The sequence below is a fragment of the Maylandia zebra genome, linkage group LG7 (genome assembly GCF_041146795.1).
Source record: "Maylandia zebra isolate NMK-2024a linkage group LG7, Mzebra_GT3a, whole genome shotgun sequence".
Taxonomy (NCBI): domain Eukaryota; kingdom Metazoa; phylum Chordata; class Actinopteri; order Cichliformes; family Cichlidae; genus Maylandia; species Maylandia zebra.
The window spans coordinates 24,209,848-24,229,367 of record NC_135173.1 but is presented as its reverse complement, the minus strand read 5'-3'; the positions used below and the strand labels follow the sequence as shown (position 1 = coordinate 24,229,367).

General features: G+C 39.7%; 1 protein-coding gene across 1 annotated transcript in view; it reads right to left on the bottom strand.

Annotated features, from left to right (window-relative positions):
• Positions 1-3,686: 3,686 nt before the first annotated feature.
• The window catches only part of swap70b (switching B cell complex subunit SWAP70b), a 36,046-nt gene continuing 20,212 nt past the window's right edge, over positions 3,687-19,520 (bottom strand). The window contains exons 8-12 of the mRNA XM_004564472.6: positions 15,528-15,635; positions 12,329-12,495; positions 9,775-9,973; positions 9,031-9,127; positions 3,687-7,401 (exon numbers count right to left, since the gene is read on the bottom strand). Of these exons, the coding sequence (XP_004564529.1) occupies positions 7,292-7,401; positions 9,031-9,127; positions 9,775-9,973; positions 12,329-12,495; positions 15,528-15,635 (681 nt within the window). The 3' untranslated portion in view covers positions 3,687-7,291. The remainder of the gene's footprint in view (positions 7,402-9,030; positions 9,128-9,774; positions 9,974-12,328; positions 12,496-15,527; positions 15,636-19,520) is intronic.

The window sequence follows — 19,520 nt, the reverse complement described above, 5'->3', positions numbered from 1 at the left end:
AGCTTGGCTCTTTGCATTGCCAGGAGATATTTTTATCTAGTATGAACAATTGAGAAAGATGGGCTTGAGTTGTCCTCTGCGGCCTCGGGTTTGGCCTTCCTGTGGGTGCAGAGTCAACCTCAGTCTGATGCTCTGATTGGAGCCAGATCCTTTGTCCCAGATTCCGAATCCTCGCATCCTTGAACCTCACGAAACCTAAACGTCCCACATTACACAAATCCAACTGAAATCTATTGTGAAATATCAGGAGGGCGATGCGGCGGGATAAAAAACACGCTGTTGGAAAAGAAAGTTGACATGCAGGTGAAATGAGGTCGAAGGTGAAGTCTCAAAGGGAGGCAAAGACAGCCTTTTAATAGTAATAGTTATTGTAGTTGTTGTGAAGTGGAATGCTGCTGTTAATTCCTCACTCTTCTGGACCCACTTTTGGTGTTTTTCATTTTTATGAGGCAGGGGAAGACATCTGCTTGCATAGTCAACCCTTACAGGAATTCTCTGGGGACCTTTTAATCATCCGTTCGAGATCTACAATGTGAAGATGCTGCGATATGCTATTTTTGTCTACTCTCTCACCAGATGCTTTCCTGAACTCTTAATACTCTCACATCACACCCCTGGGGTCCATGAAAAGTCACATGCGATACTGTGATAGAAAGTGAATGTTCTGCAGACATTTTATTTTACAGTCCCAACAGCACGCTTCTGCTCCGCAAACCTCCGCAGGCTCCAGGGGGTTTGCGAGAGCCCCATTTGCTGTAAATGCCCAGAATTCCTAAAACCTTCAAATGCTGTATATTTTGAATTCCTCAGACATTTCAGACACTCGGATGTTCTCATACTCAAGAGGGCAATGAGACCTGTTAACCACTTTACCCTACACCCCTTCATACACAGACATATTTACACACACGCTCATGTACACCCCCTGCGATGGATTCCAGATCTGGAATTTAATGCATTTCTGTTTCGCATCACCTCCCAGGAATGCGGCACACGTGCCACAAGCCTCATAACCCCAAGCTGATGAATGTGAGGATGTTTAAAAGGAAAGGATGATGATGGGATACAGACGTTTCTGGGGGTGGGGGTGCATCCGGTGCAGTATTTGACGTTATTGACAGGCCATGTTGTTGCAGAAAAGCAATGTTAGTGCAGCTGTGGTACGTGCCGAGCACATCTGGACCACAGATTTGGGAACGCATTTTGTGTGTTTGTTTGGTCTGCCCCGTCTCACTCAAATTAACGACTATTGCACGATACGGAGAGAGGATGGAGCGAATTAACTTAGCAGGGGATCATACGGGGAGAAGCTGGGGGAGTGTGTGGGGGCGGGGGTGATCTAAAAGTGGAGACTTTACAATCTAGTCTGTTTTGAACAGTCACATTCCTCTGAATCATATTAGACACTCTAGGTTGATTGCAACAGAGGAAAAAATTAGTGAGCTGCAGACTAACTACAGATCAAGGTTGCGGTCAAGTAGAAAATTTTGCTTATTATTGCCGGCAAGCAGACATTTCCAGGTCACGTCACTCAGTTAGGAACCTAGAAAGCACAGTAATACTAAGGAAAGATACTTCAGAGTGTCCTCCAATACTTCCTTTAAAACAGGATACGCTGGACCATCCTTTAATAAAGGAAAGGAAAGGTTGAAAATGGTGCCGGTTTGATCCCTGGGCTCTCTGTCCTGGTCGTTGTGTCCTTGGGCAAGACACTTTACCCTACCGCCTACTGGTGTTGGCCAGAGGGGCCAATGGCGCGATATGGCAGCCTCGCTTCTGTCAGTCTGCCCCAGGGCAGCTGTGGCTACAACCGTAGCTGCCTCCACCAGTGTGTGAATGCGAGAGTGAATGAATAGTGGTATTGTTAAGCGCTTTGGGTGCCTTGAAAAGCGCTATATAAATCCTATCCATTATTATATGATACAATTACCATGTCGGTCTAATCTGTTCTGTCATGTTTGGTTTAAATAAATCTGTAATTTCAAGATATTCAAAATTTAACTTCAGCACAGCATAATACAGCATACATGGAATTATGTGTAATTCTGATTGAGGATGTTTGTAGTGCAGCTTTAAAGATTTAAAGTAAGCTTTTAAATATAGGCTGCGTGTATTCTTAACAGACCATAATTCATGGTGGTTTAACTTTGCTGCTTTAAAATTTCAGCGATCTAGAAGAAAACGTTTAAATAGGGCAGACGGCCGAAATTTGAACTCAGCTTTACCTGTGCCGCTGTGAATGAGTGAACTGCCGCATAAACACTGTGCGATGCTTGTTTATTGACTCTTTCCCGTGCTCCATTTCAAGCCATTCATTGCTCCCGTTGCTGCGTGAGATGAAGATAAATGTGCACGGTCACATTCTGCTTCTGCTGGACTAAGATGTTCTTTATTTACCCACTGCTATGTTGAATCGTTGTGTCAGAGTCTTAAATAATGATGCCTTATTTTCCATTCACAAAGCATTCGTTTAACTCTGAACAAATCTGGGATTAAATCAACTCTAATCAGTTGTTTTGGAACTGGAACATTTGAAAGTTTTGCTTTTTGTTTGGTTTTTTTAAACTTCCTGGAACAAACCCAGAGAAACTCGAAGAATGTCAGATGTACTTTCAGATTCCTTTCTGGTACACTGAAACGATTAATCCGAAAAGATACATTTAAAATAATACAAATAAATTTCCATAATTCTTGCTGTTCTTGTCTTGCATCTGGTTTTTCCAAATATTATCATCGTCTTTATATTTGGCTCATATTTGACTAATGTTATCTCCCTGTATGCGCTGGACCTCATATTAAGTAAGTTGCTCATTACTCAATAATACAATGCGAGGATGGCAATTTAATTAATGTCATTTCTGTTACATAACTGTAGAAAAATGCAGTATCTCTGATCTTGTCTGTATTATAACAACCAGACAGGAGACATGAGACAGTGATGAGCTTTATTTTTTTATAAAACTAAAGGTTTAGACAGTGAAGTCACAGAAATGAAGTCAACATTTGTCACTATCCTGTCCCCAGATGAGCTCCAGTTAACATTTTACCGTTTTGCTGCTTTATAAACTCACAGCACACATTTTATGACACTGTAGCGCCCTCTAGTGATCACTCAAGGTTAAAACCGTTATTACTTTATAAACTGGCTAATAGGGTAGAATAGAATAGAATTCAACTTTATTGTCATTGCACATGCACAGGTACAGGGCAACGAAATGCAGTTTGCATCCATCCAGAAGTGCTTTAGTGATATAGATATATTACAATATATATTAGCAACAATATAGATATGCAAGTATGTTACAGAAATGGGTCTATTATGGTATGTTATAATGTACACGGTATGAAGTATGTTATGAATATTCTATAAGTATGTACAGGCTGAGGAAATATGTGCAAATATAACCTGAATTTGGATATTTCATATTTGAATTTGTTTTAATATTTAATTTGAATCGCTCAAATGTCTTTTTTCCCACAACATTTCTTAATGCACAAACAAACTGGAAGTCAGCTGACCTCTTTCATACACAGATTCCTTTCTGACTGGCCAGAGAGAGATGTGTCAAAGTAAACCAAAGTTTAATGGAAAAAATGTGAATCTGGAGTTTGAGAGATAAAAGTAAGAGTAGGAGGATTGAGACTTTTTTTTTTTTTTTTTTAAATTGAGCTATATATTTATTTATTTTACCTGTTTAAGTCATTTTGTTATAGTCTTTCATGTTTAGATGCTCCCACTTCTCACCTTAGGATAAATAGCACATTACCTTATTTAAATGCCTTTAGGTCAAATATCTGTCCGTCTAATGTTACCTGTAGATTAGCAGATACACCTCGTCTGCCTTGCTGAGAGCAAGAGCCCCATCCCCGAATTCGATAAGTGGAAGAAGCTTGTTAAATGGATCGTTGTAACTCTTCTATGGTGTTAGAAAAAAAAAGTCAGTTATTCAAGATGTGATTTATTATATGGTTCAGTTTCGAGCTTTTTACATATATATATTAAAAAAAAAAAAAAAAAAAAAAAAAAAAAAAAAATCACAATTTTGAATTTTTACAGTATCAAAGTCACTGGTTGTTCTAAAGTAACAAACTTTCTGCCGTTAGCATCTGTGCTGGGAGTTAGACTTCAGTAAAATAATCCTGCTAACAATATTCAGGACAAGACAGAACAAGAAATGTTCCAGAGTCACTTAGAAATCTTGATGAAACAAAGTATTGAAAACAGCTCTTTGACAATAAAACATTTAGTGAATTGTACATGATAGTTTACATTCTTTTGAAGGTAACATTGTTAAAACATAAAGTCGACTAAATATGTACAAACACTTACATTTCAATGTAAAAATGATCTTAAGGAGGCTAGTTTGTAGAGTAGTTTTTAGCAGTTTTAGTAGTTTCTGCTTCTTTAAAAGGATTAAAACAAAGAACCTAAAATACACTTTGGCTAATTCTTGTTAGACGGGTCAGACTCTGATCAAAAGTAGTGCATATCATGGACACAGTCGAGACAAACTGGAAGAAGAAAAACAGTGCAAAGCACTGGTGTGCACATTGTTTATACTCGTGGCTTAAAGGCTAGTTTCATTGTGTTTCATCCTTGTGTATTTCCTGTCACTGAGGTTATTGTGTTTTTGTGGGTCATGCTAAATTTATACTCTCCACCTCCATTGCAGAGATTCAGGAAAGAAAAAAAAAAAAATTATACCGGGGGACCATATTTGACCAAAAACAAGTTTTACATGAATAGTTTGTTCTTCCTAGAGTCAAACCAAAAACACAGATTAGCTGCCTGAAATGGCCATATTACTTTACAGTTCTCCATCCATGAAACCTGTTAAAACAGAACAGTTTTCTTTTTTGTGTTTTTAATAAAGCTGAATGTCTTAAAACCAATTTCAAATCATGTATATTGTTGGCTCAGGTCTATTTTGACTATGGTCTGCCTTTACAGACAGCAGGCACTGACCACTGTTAACTTCTAAGTACTCCACTCTTTATTAACTTTGTATAAAGGTAACTAGTAAGGTTCCCATTGGTCCTACAGCTCAAAGTCACCTTCCACAATCATCGTACAGATGCCGGATGTGTTACACATGAACACAAAATGGAAAACTAAGTTATGGTTATGGTCAGTTCGAGAAACAATAATGTAGATATTGATAAAAAATGAAATCACAAGGATCCTGCCGATTCTTACAGTTTTAAATGGTTTGCAAATAACTGCAAGAAAGTTTTATAGGCAAAAACCCAACAAACCTTCTGTATACAGCAGGTAAAGTATTGAATACATCACCAATTATCTCTAAAGGTCCCATTGACATGAAATCTCCAGATGCCTGTAACAACCCATCCAAGCCAAATGACACAGTGGAAAAGTATTGAACAATTTTTTTAAATTAATTTATATAATTAATAATTAATTTATATAATTTAATAATTTATACATTTGATATTGAGTCGTTTAATACTTGGTACAAAAGCCTGTGTTGGTGACAACAGCTTCAAAATTGCTCATGTGTGATTTTGGCCCAGTCTTCCACACAAACATCAAATCCTGATTCCACACCTCTCTTCTATAAACTCTGAAATTTGGTTCTTTCCATACATTTCCAGTTGGATTCAGGTCAGATGATTGGCTGAGCCATTCTTACAGCTGTATTTTCTTTCGCTGAAACCAATCGAGAGTTTCCTTGGCTGCGTGTTTGGGAACATCATCTTGCTGAAGCGTTTCATCGTCATCATCCTGGTAGATGGCAGCTAATTTATATCAGGAATGTCTCAGTACATTTTTCAATTAATCCTTCTTTCAATAATATGAAGTGTGCCGGTGTTGTATGCTGAAAAACAGCCCCACACATGATGATCCCACCTCCAACCTTCACTGTTGGTATGGTGTTTTGGGGGTGATGTGCAGTGCCTTCTGCTGATTCCAGGTCTTTCTGTAGCTCTCCACAAGTGCTCCTTGGCTCTGGGACAACTCTGACAATTCTTTCCACTCCTCTGTCTGAAATCTTGCGGGGAGCACCTGGTTGTGGTCGGCTTATGGTGAAAAATGTTCTTTTCACCTCTGGATTATGGCCCCAACAGTGCTCAATGGAATCTTCAGTATTTTAGAAATTCTGTAACTGGTGCCATCAGCATGCTTTCCAACAATAAGGTTGTGAAGGTCTTGAGAGAGCTCATTAGTCTTACCCATCATGAGAAGTCTCTTCTGTGACACATTGGTAATGAGTCACCTTTTTATAAGCTGCTGGTTTGGACTGAACCAGCTGACATTAATTTGCACTAAGCGCCAGGATTATTTTCTAATTACTGATAGATTTCAGCTGGTGTCATGACTTTCCATTCCTTTTTGCGCCTCGCTTTCTTCATGTGTTCAATACTTTTTCCCTGTGACATTTCTCACCATTACACATAATCTGTGGATGTCTGTGGTTTGATGTGGGTTTTGCTGACATTTTGGTAAAACTGCACTCGTGTGGATCGCATGTCCGACACGTGCCTGCACTTATCTGAGAGAAACGCTTTCGGCGAGGGAGTTGCTAAGGAGGGTCAGTTACTTTAATCAGCCACTGTCCTTACTGCCATCATTTCTTTTACAATAAAATGTACACTGTAAAATCTTGCAGAGAAACTGTCAGTTTTGCACTTTGCAAGGACGGCAAAAACAATTTTGTGGTGTTACGTGGCTTTGTTGAAACATGCTTTCACATAAAGGCACGTATGTGCAGTGTATGATATTCCACTCCTATGTTGGACAGCTACAAATCTCCACAATACCGAATTCTTTGGATCCCTCTGTTCAACAACGTCTTCGTCTTTTGAGCCGTGGTCCGCGTTTGTTGTCATAGTCACTGGTTCGGTTTGGCACTACTCCCATTGTCACTGTCACGCTGTGTGTAAAAATATAAACCGAATGCCTTCTATTGATTTTGTGCTGATTATCTCTCATATTTCTACTGAGGAAAAGTTATTTTGCAATAATTATCATTTTAAATCCCGTTCCCTAAATTATGAGGTGACTTTTTCTTGTTGGTGGTTTTAGAGATAATCAATGGTGGCCAACACTAACATAGAGCCAAGTTTATCAGTTCTAACTGTGCTTCCTACAGGGTAACGTGAGATTTATTGATTAGTTAATGCCACCTTATTATAAAATGCCTTTTCATCCCGGCAAAGATACGCTTCATCAGAGACGTTCCAGTACATCCCAGCAGGCCTGTCTCATCTTTCCCTTGTTAGTTAAACATGTTTAAGGTTATGATAATGGTTTACAACAGCTTTACTGAGCTTAAGTTGCCTGGTTCTTCGTCTCCTGCCATTGTTTCTCCCTCAGACTGAGCTCTGCTTCAGAAAAGGCTGCAGGGCCCCAGTTTGTGATATTCTGCTGCCCCTTGGCACCTGAGCAAGAAACAGAAACAGAAAAAACATTGTTGCATGGCAAATACACACACACACACACAGCAAAACTGTTTATAGCGTAAACCACACAGCATATCATCACAAATTCGCCAACAGTAAAGCGCAGCAATGGAGCAGTGATGATTTGAGCTTAATTTGCACCCACAGGACCCAGGCTCCATGCAGTCACTGAGTCTCCTCTGTGCACCAAAGTATTCTGGAGTAAATTTTTGAGGCCATCTAATAAACATCTTAGGTTTGACCCCCCCCCAAAAAAAAGTCTTAAAAAAAAGAGACCACAACAGCTGATCCTCAGCTAAAAATCTGAGGATTTATTGTATGTGTAACTGCCATTTTTCTTCAAATTAAGCTAGCATTGCAAAAAAGTTGCAGGACTCTAGATGATAGCCTCTGTCTGATTAGCAGCTACAGAGTAGACCACAGAGGAAATGTTTACCAAACCCACAGAGTTCTCCCTTTCTCTCTTATCTACACTCTGTCCCTGCAGAGTGTAGCCTTCTACTTTCATGCCTTCCTCTACTGGCATGTGATTTAATGCCCTTCGAGGAGGTGGCGCTGTACAACATCACGCTCACTGGAGTCATTGCTGTAAATCAGCGAGCAAAACCATTACTCGACACACACAACTACGACCAGCTGTGCTGCCAACTATTGCAACAACCAAACCACATGCATGGTTCCAGGTACCGTTTATCTCAGTCTTGACTAATGACAGGACTGCTGTGCGTCCCGTTGTCTCCGTGTCTGCACCATTGCAGACACGGAGAGAGACACCGAGAGTGTACTGACAACTTCTATGATTATAACCAGGGGTGCACATAAATGGTCCGCAGGTGCGCATTCGCTGTCAAATTAAAAGACGCGCACCAGATAAGAAGTTGCGACGCGCGTTTGCGTCCATATAAAAAGCACTGTTTTTGTCCGCTAGAGTGGGATTTTCAGGGCACATTCCGCACCACATCTCTGTGCGTTCATCATTTGTTTGAAGCCAGCTCACCTCCTGCAACCACTTTCCGAGAATACGTGCTTCTTTTGCGGTTCGGACTCCTTCTGATCTTTCTTTGGAGGTGGAGGAACATCACAGTAATTGCTTAAAGGAGCTTCTTCGACATCTTTAAGAGTTCTAAACAAATGTCTGTCCTCCTCCAGAAAATCTTATGTACGCAAACGCGCGTTGCAACTTCTTATCTGGTGCACGTCTTTTATTTTGACAGCGAATGCGCACCTGCGGACCACTTATGTGCACCCCTGATTATAACCAGCTGCAATTGACTGCACAGTTTATAACATATCATAGGTCAGTTTTTACATGAAATAGAATGGCATTTATTATAATACAACATTTTTAAAAATCCTAACTATCATTGTGATTAGGTTTTTAACGTGTTTTTACTTGTTTTTTTTCACTATAACATAAATTCAGATTTTAAAAAAAAGAACTCATTTTATATTTTCTATATGAATAAACAGATGTATGATATTCTGAATATATCACTATCACCTAAAAATAATCCCAACCCTAACCTTAAACTTGAATTTTAACTGTCAAACAGCTCTTAAGAAAAGCACCACATGGTGCAGGCGGATGCTCATTGGGTTTCTGTTTACCTGGTTGAATGAGCCGTAACAAGCCCTCATGTTCAGCCACTTTGTGCTTCCAGGTCTTGGTGTTGTTGGTCGCAGTTTCCAGCTTCTTCTTTACCGTCTGGCTCACACATGGAGAAACAGAAAACGCAACACATGTGTGAGGTTTAATAGATGTAAACATGGCACCTATCAGCATACTGATTCACAAGTGGTTAGTATTAAATCTCTTGTCTAAAGAAATCTTGTCTAAATGGCTAAGCCTGAACAGGTGTCCCTGAGGCTTCCACAAAGTATTTGATTAAAAGTGAATTCTTTTGGGAATGACAGACTAATCACATGATGAGTCTGCATATTTGCATGGAAAGCTGCTGTGCAAATAGTCCAGTCACTGCTAGCAAGGTGGATGCTGCATGTTCTGCCTCCTGCATGCAGGTGGCCCCCACCTCTAAACCACATGTAGCAGCTTCTGTAGTTTGAGTGGAGCAGACCGTCTCCTGCTGTGTGCTACATATGAGGAAGGACAACTGAAAGCAGCTTTGAGGACATATGTTAGGTGCAAACCTCAAAGACTGCTCAGTAACTGCTTTGAACTACAGCAAGAGGCACAATTTAGTCATAAAATGTCAACATTCATAGAAATGATGATAAGTTGAGTTTTTCCCTTTTTATTGTTTTAATGATTTATTTGTGGGTAACGGCTCCATTCCACAGAGGAGTTTTCACACTAGTCCTATTGCATCCATATTTATACCCCCCATCACTGACCTCATACTGCTCCAGCGCCCCCTGCCTCTCCAGCTCCAGCTGCTCCAGCTGCTTCATTGCAGCTTGCAGGGCGCTCTCCTTGGCCAGACGCTCCTTCTCCAGTTCCTCTTTCTCAGCCACCGTGACGGAGATGGCCTGCTTCTGCTGCAAATGGATCTGCTCCAACTCTGCTCTCTTCTTGGCCTCCTCCTCCAGTAATCTGGTCCACAGTACATATATCATTTACTACAGGCAGGCTTCAGCATGGGCCCTACCCCCAGGAGGGTCAGATCACTGCATAAACAAAGCATGTGGACCGTACATGCGTTTTCCACAGATTTGACACTTCTTGAGAAAAATATTAGACCCTGTGTAGTTACTATTATCAACAGTGTGTGCACTGTATACTGTACACACACACAAAAAAAAAAAAAAAAAAAAAAAAAAAGGGTTTGCCCCCTTCCTAAGTTTCTAGTTTTTGTATGTTTGTCAGACATTAATGTTTCAGATCATCAAAAAATGTAAATATATGTCAAAGAATAACACAAGTAAACACAAAAGGCAGTTTCTAAATGAAGGTGCTTACTCTTAAGAGGAAAAAGAATCCAAACCTACATGGCCCTGTGTGGAAAAAGTGATTCCATTATCCACAAATGGTGAAAACATGGAACAGTGGTGAACCTTCCCAGGAGTGCCCAGCTGACTAAAATTACCTCAAGAGCACAGCGACGACTCATCCAAGAGGTCACAAACAACCCCAAAACAACATCCAAAGAACTGCAGGCCTCACTTGCCTCAGTTAAGGTCAGTGTTCATGACTCCACCTTAAAAGACTGGGCAAAAGTGGCCTGCATGGGAGTTTCAAGACAAAAAACCACTGCTGAGCAAAACGAACATAAAGGCTCGTCTCGTTTTGCCCGAAAACATCTTAATCATCCCCAAGACTTTTGGGAAAATACTCTGTGGACTGACGAGACAAAAAGGTGTGTGTCATTTCAGAAAAGGATCATCATGCCAACAGTAGAACACTGTAGTGTGATGGTCTGGGTCTGTTTGCTGCCTTAGGACCTGGAAGACTTGCTGTGGTAAATGAACCATGAATCCTGCTGTCTACCAAAACGCCCTGAAGGAGAACGTCCGGCCGTCTGTTTGGGACCTCAAGCTGAAGCAAACTTAGATTTGGCAGCAGGACAATGATCCAAAACACATTAGCAAGTCCACCTCTGAATGTCTTAAGAAAAACAAAATGCAGACTTTTGAGTTGCCTTGTCCTGACTTAAATCCGATTGAGATGCTATGGCATGACCTTAAAAAGGCAGTTCATGCTCGAAAACCCTCCAGTGTGACCGAATTACAACAATTCTGCAAAGATGAGTGGACCAAAATTCTCCACAGTGCTGTAAAAGACTCATTACCACTTATAGCTTGGTTGCAGTTTTAAGGGTGCTCCAACCAGTTATTCGGTTTAGGGGGCAATCAGCTCACCTTCATTTAGAAACTTAATTTTGTATTTACTTGCATTATGTTTGTCTAACATTTAAATTTGTTTGGATTATCTGAAATATTTAAGTGTGACAAAAACACACAAAAAAGAGAAAATCAGGCAGGAGGCAAACACCTTTTCACAAATAAAAGAGAAATATATTTCCAGGCTGTAAAAGTAGAATTGTTTTAAAAAGAAAAAAAAGAATAATAAAGAAGCTAATGTATAAATCAGTTGTAAACGGATGTGTCAGCAGGTGGTGCAATAGTGTAGTTAGACAAGTAAATATAATAAACATAAATATATACAAACATAATTTAGTTCAAAATTTTTTATGAAATATATTTTCCATAAAGGTGATCTGAGTTTGTGATGTCATGATTTGTATAGTTGATATTTTTTGACACTGAGACTGTTCATATGTATATAGTGCTGCACAACTGTGCCCCTGGCAAATCTCCTCTCTCAAAATTTCAGTGGCAAGTCTTTAATATTTCTTGTATCTCATTAAGCACCTATACGTTTCATTATAAAACACTGCCATTTAGGTCTCAGGCATGTTTTACTCATTTAACTGTGGTTGTAGAGAAAAAACAGCCACTGAAAATTGTCCTCTTCTAAAGAACTGATTGACATTTTTAACACAACGACTACATTTAAAGGAAATACTCGCTGGTGACTTCTCAAACGTGACCTGGAATGTATTCATCAGCAGATAGGAAGGAAAGATGAGGGAGGAAATGTCGAGTGTATGAAGGAGAAGTTGAAAGTCTGGCTGTGTATAGCCTCCTATATTAGGAAAACAAAGACTTAGACTCAGCTCTTTGGACAGAGGTTCATGTGATGCACTTCATTAGGAATAATAAGTTTCATGCTTCACTGAAATTTGGTAGCACCCGTGCTGGATTGTTAAGGTAACAAAAAGAATTTCTATGAATATATTTATCCCAGTGTTATGCTTTCCAGATAGGAGACGTATGCAAAGATCCGAGTGACCCAAGTTTCCTCATCAGAGGATCTGAGTGAGGCTCTGTGGGGAATATTCTTTATACAAACCCAAACATTTCTCCCTCCGCACACCCTTTGACTCACCGTGTCTGCAGCTTACGGATGATTTCCTCATCCTGTCTGGCACGTCTCTCGTCTTCCAAAGCGTGCTCCAGTTGGCGATACATGTCTTCCAGCTCATGGACCCTCTGCAGGTACTGCTCCAGCTCAGTGGACTTCTCAGCCAGGTTTTTCTCAATCTGCTGCCGCACCTTTAAAACCAGGAAACACAGAAGTATACTTAACCTGGAATTCAAAATTAATACTCATAAGATCCATTCGTGTGTGTTTATACACCACTCTGAAATCATTAGATTTTTTTTTTTTTTTTTTTTGTCCCATCTCTTGCTGGATGTTATTTCCTGTTGAAAGCAAGGTTTTCCTTCCCACTGTTGCCAAACTGCTTGCTCATAGGGGATCATCTAATTTTCAGGGTGTTCTTTCTCATACATACATACTTTATTTTATTTTTATTTTTTTTTAAAACTGACTTGACTTGTATTAAGCGTTGGAGTTTGCATATTGGTGCCAACTCTAAAGTGCCACAGCAGGTGCGCATATCTAAAGTACTCTTGTCATGATTAATCGACATCTCACAGGAAACCAGAGTTTGATATTAGATGTGTAAAATAAACAGACAGACAGGTGCAACCTAAAACCTCAGAGATAACTGCTATCACAACTGCTATCAGCTCTCTGTAAACTCAGGCTTTCTGCTCCAAGTGCGTTCACATAAAAGAGGGCTGATGACTCCCATCAGACACATTATCAGAGGAAATATATATATATATATATATATATATATATATATATAACAGAAAGCTGATAGTTATCAGTTATTTCAGGCTCTCACTGCTTTCACATAAAAAAGGGCCGCCTACATCCAGAGACAGAGGAACAGGTGACAGCAAAGAAATATAACAGCAAAATATGACCAAAAAAAAAAAAAATCAGCCTTGTGAGTTCATAAGTTAATATTTATTCTAGCAGTCTTTACATCCATGAGTGCTGCTGTTTATATCTGATATTGTGGGTGCATTTAAAGTGCATTGTGACACTGTCCCAAAGCCTTCTGATGGAGGGCTGTAAACCACTTTAGTTTATGCTCAGATCAAATTTAAATATTTTCTGTTGACTGAATATTATTGCTGTTCAATAGCCTTCAAAAGGCTGCTGTATTATCCAAATCCCACTTGGAGCTTATTGACGGGAAAAGCCTCAATGAAAGCATTTGAGAGTCACCTTAGAGCTCAGCGTACCTCACTAACTCATTGTTATTGTATCTTTATTTCAGACATATACAGAAAAAATGATATATACAAGTACACATACTTGCATTTACATGTAGAATTATGAATATATATGTAAATACACACATGCATGTGCGCAGACAAAACAAAAAAGTAAAATAAATAAAATAGAGTCTAAATGACATGAAATTACAATTATTAAGTCTGAAATGGAGTAGGAAGAAGTATAACATACTTATTAGCATTAACACTGCTTCATATAACACCTCTGGGATCAGAAGTTTATGAATCAGCAGTTTTTATAATCAACTGATCAATGGGCCATCAGGATTGATCAGCAGAATGAGTTTTAACTCATTAGTGGAGATGATCTTGAGCAAACACTAAAAACCTCATGCTATTCTCAGTGGGTAGCTCAGCTGGTGTGGACGAGTGTGAGAGAAAGTGGAGTTAAGCGAAGTGCTGTTACAACCAACTTAAACAGAGTAACATATTAATGATGTATAAGATTAAGTAAGAAATACAAATCAAAATTACGCCGTCTCTTAGGATCAACTAAGTGGGACATCTGAGAGCAGAACTGTGACTAAAGAACCACAGTTAAACATCTCTCTGCCATTTCACCACATCCATGCTGTGTAGCAAGCATGTCAAGATGTTATCAGTGGCATTCGAGCACAGTGAAACGGGGCTCTTTTACAAACAAGTGTTTGTGAGTAAGAAAGAAAACGCCATCAGTGTTAGCTGAGCCTCATAGACACTTCTTAACCACACACTATGTTCTTAAATGTGAGGCAACAAACAACATCCATTCAAGTCTCTCCAAATTGCTGCTCAAGACTCTGCAGTACTTTTCTGTTTTGTGTTTATTTTAGTAGCTCTTCTCAGTTTATGTATTTAACAAGTTTATGAAAATTGTTCCGACTTACCCATTATTGCATGCTCTCAATAATACAGTGATATATTGTTCCTTTTATTAATTTTGTTCCTTGTAAGGTGACCTTGGGTTTCTGAAAGGTGCCCTCAAATAAAATGCATTATTATGAATATATTTGCAGCCTGATAATTGAGGATTAATGTCCCTGAATATAAAGCAAGTGCAGTAATTGACCAGTCTGGTGCCCCCCACACCCACCCATCCATCCATCCATGTCACGAGTAGAGTCTAGAGGCTAGAGTCTATTCCAGCTACTATGGGGTGAGAGTTGAGGTACACCCTGGACAGGTCTAGTCACAGTCTGTCTCACGGCTAACACAGAGAGACAGACAACCATTCGCACTCACATTCACATTTAGAATCATCAGTTAACCGAACCTTGCTATCTGCATGTCTTTGGACTGTGGGAGGAAGCCAGAGCACCCGGAGAGAACCCGCACAAGCACAGGGGGAACATGCAAACTCCACCCAGAAAGGCCCCGGCCAGATGGTGGGGTCTAACTCAGGACCTGGTAGTGTTTGACTTCGCTTATTTTTTGTTTTATCTGTAATAGTACTTAAGACTACACAAGGAGTGTGCAGTGCTAATATTGCTGTCATTTTAATGTGGCACTTCATCTATGGAGGCCCCCCCATTGATGACATTTGCACATATCTACTACTGATGTTTCAATACATATCTCAGATAACTGACCAAAGACTGAGTGGAATTGCACTGATGAACAGCCATCACGGAAATTATGCAGAGATACAACGAGGAGATGCAGAATTAACTTAAACAGTAGGAAGTAGGAACCACTAAACCACTAAAATTGTTTTTCTGTTCAGGAATTAAAGTAAATAACTCTAAATTGGCATTTTAATCAGAAGATCCAGTACTAGAGTGTACTTAATGAAGTGTAGCGCAACAATATTAAGATGTTGTCAGGCAGAGTAATCAGAAGTTTGTGGTAATGGTGCAGAGGAAACATCCATGTATGATATTAAGTCCAACTGGCACCACTATGCTCGACTGTACGTTATAGACATTACATGCAGATGAAAAGGATTGACAGACCAGTTTCTCTCTCTCCAGGTCCCTCCTGTAACGGTCCTGGAGCTCAGTTTGGGTCTGAAGGCGTCTTTTTTCTTCTTCTGCTGCGTCAGCTGCTGCCTCCTCCAGAGCCTGCCAAAAGAGCAACAGACAAGCCAAAAATGAAATTTTTTAATTTTCCTTTTTTTGCAGAGTGGACTAAAGCAGTATGTGAAATAACACATTTCACACCCTTGTAGTGTCAGGTTAAAGAGACTGTTTGGTGGTGTTACTTTTACATACACTAAAATATCACACTCTAGTCAGGGATATAACCAGGGCTTAGAAAAGCTACACTTCTCAATAAATTAAAGTCCTAGAGTCGTAAAACAGCCAAAAAAACAAAATAAAAACAAAACAAAAACAACAAACAAAGCCTGGAATTTTGAAAACTGTAAAGGGCTTCACTCTTCCTGCTTTTGCAGAAGCAACTACATATATGAAAATTTGAAATATGTGCTGTGGGTATATAATAAAGACATAAAACAAGATAAAGCGTGGACTTAATCCTTTATTGGAATTAAAATAACACAAGGCAAAAGTTACCTACGATTAACTGGCTTTACCTTCGATTCGCTCCTCGTACCTTAACCAATCATCAGTCATCATTCTTAAGGAGTCATGCTACAGTCCAACTCGACACACTGGGGGGAATGATACCAATCTGGCAACATGTCCAGTGTTTTCAAAGAAAAAGCCATCAAAAGCACGTGTTGTTTGTGTTTTGGCGTCCTCATAGCAATGGCCGTAATTGTAATACTTAATTTATACAGTTTCATCATCAAGTGCCATCATTTTGAGACATATTGCCAAGTGAAGTCTAGTTGAGGAGATAAATGATTTTGCAGTAAAGGTTAGGGATTGGCTAAAAACCAACCAGAACTGTAGCTCTTCTAATTTAATTTTCCCTTCTAAAGCCTGGTAATTATATCTATTATGTTTTATTTTGTTTTAAGCATCTAGTAGTTTTATGAAACTGCTGTGCAGACAAAAGGTTAGCCAAGGATGAGAACTGAAAAGTAGTAACACATATATAGTATGCAGCACATCAGTTTCATGCTCCATTTTGAAACTGGCGAACTACATCATAACTTTTAAATAAACTTGAAATTAAAAAGCAGTTTCTCCATTTTAAAAACCACAGAATGAAAAAAAGGAAAACAAACAACGAAACTGGTGTGAGGGGGAAGTTTCAGCAAAGACCTGTCAGGGGGGGATTGCTGCATGTTTAATTTTATTTGTGTGGTTTCTAACAGACTAACAGAAATGAATGCGCTGCCTCTGAATAGGTATGCAAATGTAACACCAGCAGCGCTCTATGAAGGCAAATTGAGCATGAAGTAATACACACTGAAATCATTTGTCCTGCAGAGTTCAGACTTCTTGGAATAACAAATGTTTTACCATTGCGGTTGCATTTTATTTTTGGGTTGTTTTTTTTTGTTTTTATTAAAAAAAAAAAAAAAAAAAGTAAAAGAAGAAGAAGACTACTAGTCATTCTCTCATGACCTTCCACGTTTATCTGGGTCGATGTAACCATTACAGTTACAGCAACTGTATTGTTTTTGTCTCACACACACACACACACACACACACACACACACACACACACACACACACACACACACACACACTCTCTCTCTCTCTCTCTTAGCCTAGTCATTGCACACTCTACATGGTTAATCAATGCACCCCGACTCTGCTATGGATCCATGTTATTGCTGATTGTTATTAAATTGAGATTTTAGCAAAGAAACAAAAACCAATTGAAATAGACCAACACAATGGAGATGGCACTGTGCTACAGTGCTAATTTAAAACACAAGTAATATAAACACAAAATGTGAAAACTGTTGCCTGCCAGTGCTGCCGCTCAGCATCCTATTAGATTCAAACATGGTATCAACATGAAAATCTTACACTGCTCGATCGTTATCGCGTTCACAGAGATGGGGGTCCACACTACCTGCGAGGCCAGTTAATGACAATACCCATCAGGATTTTATGGCTGATAAATAATCAGGATTTCAGACAGTGGTAAGCATGCTAGCCAGTTACTTCACATACTGGTATCATATTTGACCATTTTTAAACTATGGTAAATGGCCTGTATTTACATAGCGCTTTTACTAGTCCCTAAGGACCCCAAAGTGCTTTACGCATCCAGTCATCCACCCATTCATGCACACATTCACACACTGGTGATGGCAGGCTACATTGTAGTCACAGCCACCCTGGGGCACACTGACAGAGGCGAGGCTGCCGGACACTGGCGCCACCGGGCCCTCTGACCACCACCAGTAGGCAACGGGTGAAGTGTCTTGAAAAATTACATCAAAATTGAAACTGTCCAAGCTGGGGCTCAAACCGGCAACCTTCCGATTACAAGGCGAACTCCCAACTCTTGAGCCACAATCGCCCGCTATGATAACATGAAGATCAAAAATTTTTTATATAGCACCAATTTAAAAAAAGCTGCCTCATGGCACTTTCTAGGATACAATACCAACAATATTAGAAAGAACCATCACCAGGCCCCCTATCAGCAAGTAATGGGCAACAGTGGGAAGGAAAAACTCCCTTTAAAAATAGGAGGAAACCTTTCAGCACCACCAACCTTGGGGAGGGGCAGCTATCTGCCACAGCCGGTTGTGAATGAAGGGAAATTCAGTTTAGCCATTTGTGAAACACACCCAGCAAACAAGTGTGACGAGGCTTGATTTGCACTTTCTCACCATGAGTCTCCTTTTAGATTTAGAAGAGAGAATGTTGAGTGCACGTTACAGGTTTTGTTGCTTGTTTCAAGACTTTTCCCTCATTTAACTTTCTGAATGACAAAGTTATAAAATACAACACAAGTTGCTGTCAATGTGGAATTGCAGGCGACTGTTGAAACAGGACATTTGATAAAATGTTATCAGGAGCATAAGTAGGTTTGGTGCTTCTAGATGTTTCTAGAGGTCCCTGAATTTATTACAAAATGTAGCAGCAGCAGTTTCATTAACTCCATTTTCATTTCCATCCATTTAATTAAATTGCCTAATTTCATTATCTTGCCAGGATGTAACAACACTTGATATTTCTGGTGGGGGATTTTTGTTTTTGTTTTTTTAAATAAAGACAAATCTTCCTCGTTTGCTGTAATCGAAACGCAATCAAAATTTAGTTCCAAGAAGAAATTGACCATAATTGCAATTTACCTGATATATAAAGACAACATCCCAAAAAGTTGATTCTGTTCATCTGGACGTAGCATTTTCAGTGGGAGAAATGTTTCATCACTCATCCAAGTGACTTCTTCAGTCTCAGCTGACTGCAGGTTTCCCCAAACTTATAAAAAGTACCTTTGCACAATGACTGAAACTAGCACCACTGAAGGAACAATGGCCTGGGAGGTTGGTTTCTTGATCATTAATATGCAAATTGTCATGACCACTGATCAAAGACCACTGATCAGTGCGAATGGTACCATGAGTACCATTCACAGAGAGTTGGGGAATGTCTGCAATCACAGCATTGTAAGTTAAGATAAGATAAGATAACCTTTATTAGTCCCACACGTGGGAAATTTGTTAAGTTGGTGAAAGATGTACCCTTAGGCCCCCTCCTCGATTCAGAGATGGTCTTTCCCTTTTCACGTAAATGGCCTCCTTGACTCAAACCAGCGTTCCTCCCTGTTCAGGATGTGTACATCCTCATCACTGTCCACTGGCCTGTAGGTGTAAATAGACTGCAGAGTCCTGGCCTGACGAGTTAGCTCTTCTGTGCTGTGCCATCCGCTTAGCCAGAGGTTGTTTGGTTTCCCTGATGTTTAATCCTGGCAATCCTCCTGGCACTTTACAGCGTACACTATGTCAGTCTGTTTGTGTCGCAGGACCCAATCCTTGGAGTGGACCAATTTTTGGTGCAGTGTGTTTTGGGGTTTAAAAACCACAGAGATGTGGGAGTTTTCACTTAGGCAGCGGTTGTCCTTCTCTC